The sequence below is a fragment of the Galeopterus variegatus genome, unplaced genomic scaffold, assembly GCF_000696425.1.
Source record: "Galeopterus variegatus unplaced genomic scaffold, G_variegatus-3.0.2 Scaffold4091, whole genome shotgun sequence".
Lineage (NCBI taxonomy): Eukaryota > Metazoa > Chordata > Mammalia > Dermoptera > Cynocephalidae > Galeopterus > Galeopterus variegatus.
The window spans coordinates 14,892-16,652 of record NW_007730202.1 but is presented as its reverse complement, the minus strand read 5'-3'; the positions used below and the strand labels follow the sequence as shown (position 1 = coordinate 16,652).

Genomic DNA, 1,761 nt, shown 5'->3' with positions numbered 1-1,761 from the left:
GCAATCAACTGGAATATATAGCATTATATCAGGTATAATTGATTTCTTAGTACTTGCTGTCAAATATCTATTGATTTGATACCAGGAAATAAGCTGTGAGTAGGTTAATTTTGGTCAGATTTAGGTGTCAGCCAAATCAAAAGACAGACCAAAGATGGAATTTTGACTAAATTCTTTAACAGAATTTCTCCTTAATGATATGCATTTAAAACATCTTTACATTTCAATTGTTGATTCATTTTTCCTAAGATGAAGAATCATTCTTAAACAGTTTATAAAATCATATTGATAACTTTTAACATTCTCTTCCAGAACAGAAGAGTCTGTGTTCTCCAAAGGATTGGTAAGATTTATTTGCTCCCATTATAATTCAAATACATAATCATATCAACAAATAGAGCTGTTGACTTCACATATATATATGTCTGCATATATTTTAATCTGTAGGATCTGCTGGAAAATGGTTTATCGAGAATAGAAGACAATAGTCTACTTTACCAGTACTTAGAAATCAAGAGTTTTCTTACTGTACCTCAGGTAAATAAATATCTATTCTAATCTTGAAAATAGCCCCTTGCCTATTCTGAACTTAAATAAGGTAAAGTTCTTTTCTGACTCCTCTCCCACTTTCTTCTCTATATCTTTTGGAAACTTTAGTGTAGTGCTGTTCAGTAGAACTTCCTATGATGATAGAAATGTTTTATTATGTGTGCTATACAGTATGAAACCCACTAGCCACAATGAACACTTGAAATGTGGTTAGTATGACTAAGAAACTGAATTTGAAATTTAATTTAAATTAATTTAAACTTAAATAGTTATTAGTGGTTACCATAGTTGATAGCATAGCATCTAGTGAAAGAGCATAACTTTTTTCTTTAACACTTTGTTAACTCACATTGTCAGTACTCCATTGGAGGCATGCAATGACTCTTTACTATAAAAACTAATATACAGTTTGTTTTCCCCTCCTATGGTTTATTTTTCCTAGCACTCTTTGTTAGTAACGAGATCCAAGTAGGTCCTTAGATGTCAGTGTGGAAACAGGCTTTTCTAACATTGAAATAGAAAAACATGGCTTTTGTTAATATGTTAAGCTTGATTATTTTTAATGAATGGATAATAGTTCTGCATGTTTGATATCATTTTCTTGCCTCTGTAGACATAATTGAAAATTACCATTCACTTTTTAAATCTTACTCTGTAGTATTCTACTGTATTAATACGTTTCCTGTAGCTTTTAACAGAATACCTGAAACTAGATAATTTATAAAGAAATAAAATTTATTTCTTAGTTTCAGAGGCTGGGAAGTCCAAAGTCCAGGAAACACATCTGGTGAGGGCTTTTCTTGGTGATGATTCTCTATAGCAATGCAGGGTATCACATCGCATATGGCTTAAGCAAGACAGAGCTAAGCTTCTCACTTGCTCTCCTTGTAAAGCCATCAGAACATCGCCCATGACAACCCATTAAACCATCAATGAATTTAACCATCACTGGATACAGTCCTCACAATCAAATCACCTCCTAAAGGCTCCACCTTTCAATTGCCATGATAGGATTTTACACCCTCTTAATACTGTTACAATAGAGATCAAGTCTCCAACACAAGAACCTTTGGGGGACATGTTCAACACACAGCACCGACTTAATGTCACTTACAAATAGATTGTAGTTACCTTTCTGTAGACAAAGAGTGGAATGAAAGGCTCAGGGGAAAATACAAGGGTACTTCAAAAAGTTCATGCAAAAATTGAATT

General features: G+C 33.0%; 1 protein-coding gene across 1 annotated transcript in view; it reads left to right on the top strand.

The window, feature by feature from the left end:
* The window catches only part of GLMN (glomulin, FKBP associated protein), a gene marked incomplete at its 3' end in the record, with an annotated part of 28,345 nt that overhangs the window by 20,494 nt on the left and 6,090 nt on the right, over positions 1-1,761 (top strand). The window contains exons 9-11 of the mRNA XM_008586733.1: positions 313-343; positions 448-537; positions 1,413-1,436. Of these exons, the coding sequence (XP_008584955.1) occupies positions 313-343; positions 448-537; positions 1,413-1,436 (145 nt within the window). The remainder of the gene's footprint in view (positions 1-312; positions 344-447; positions 538-1,412; positions 1,437-1,761) is intronic.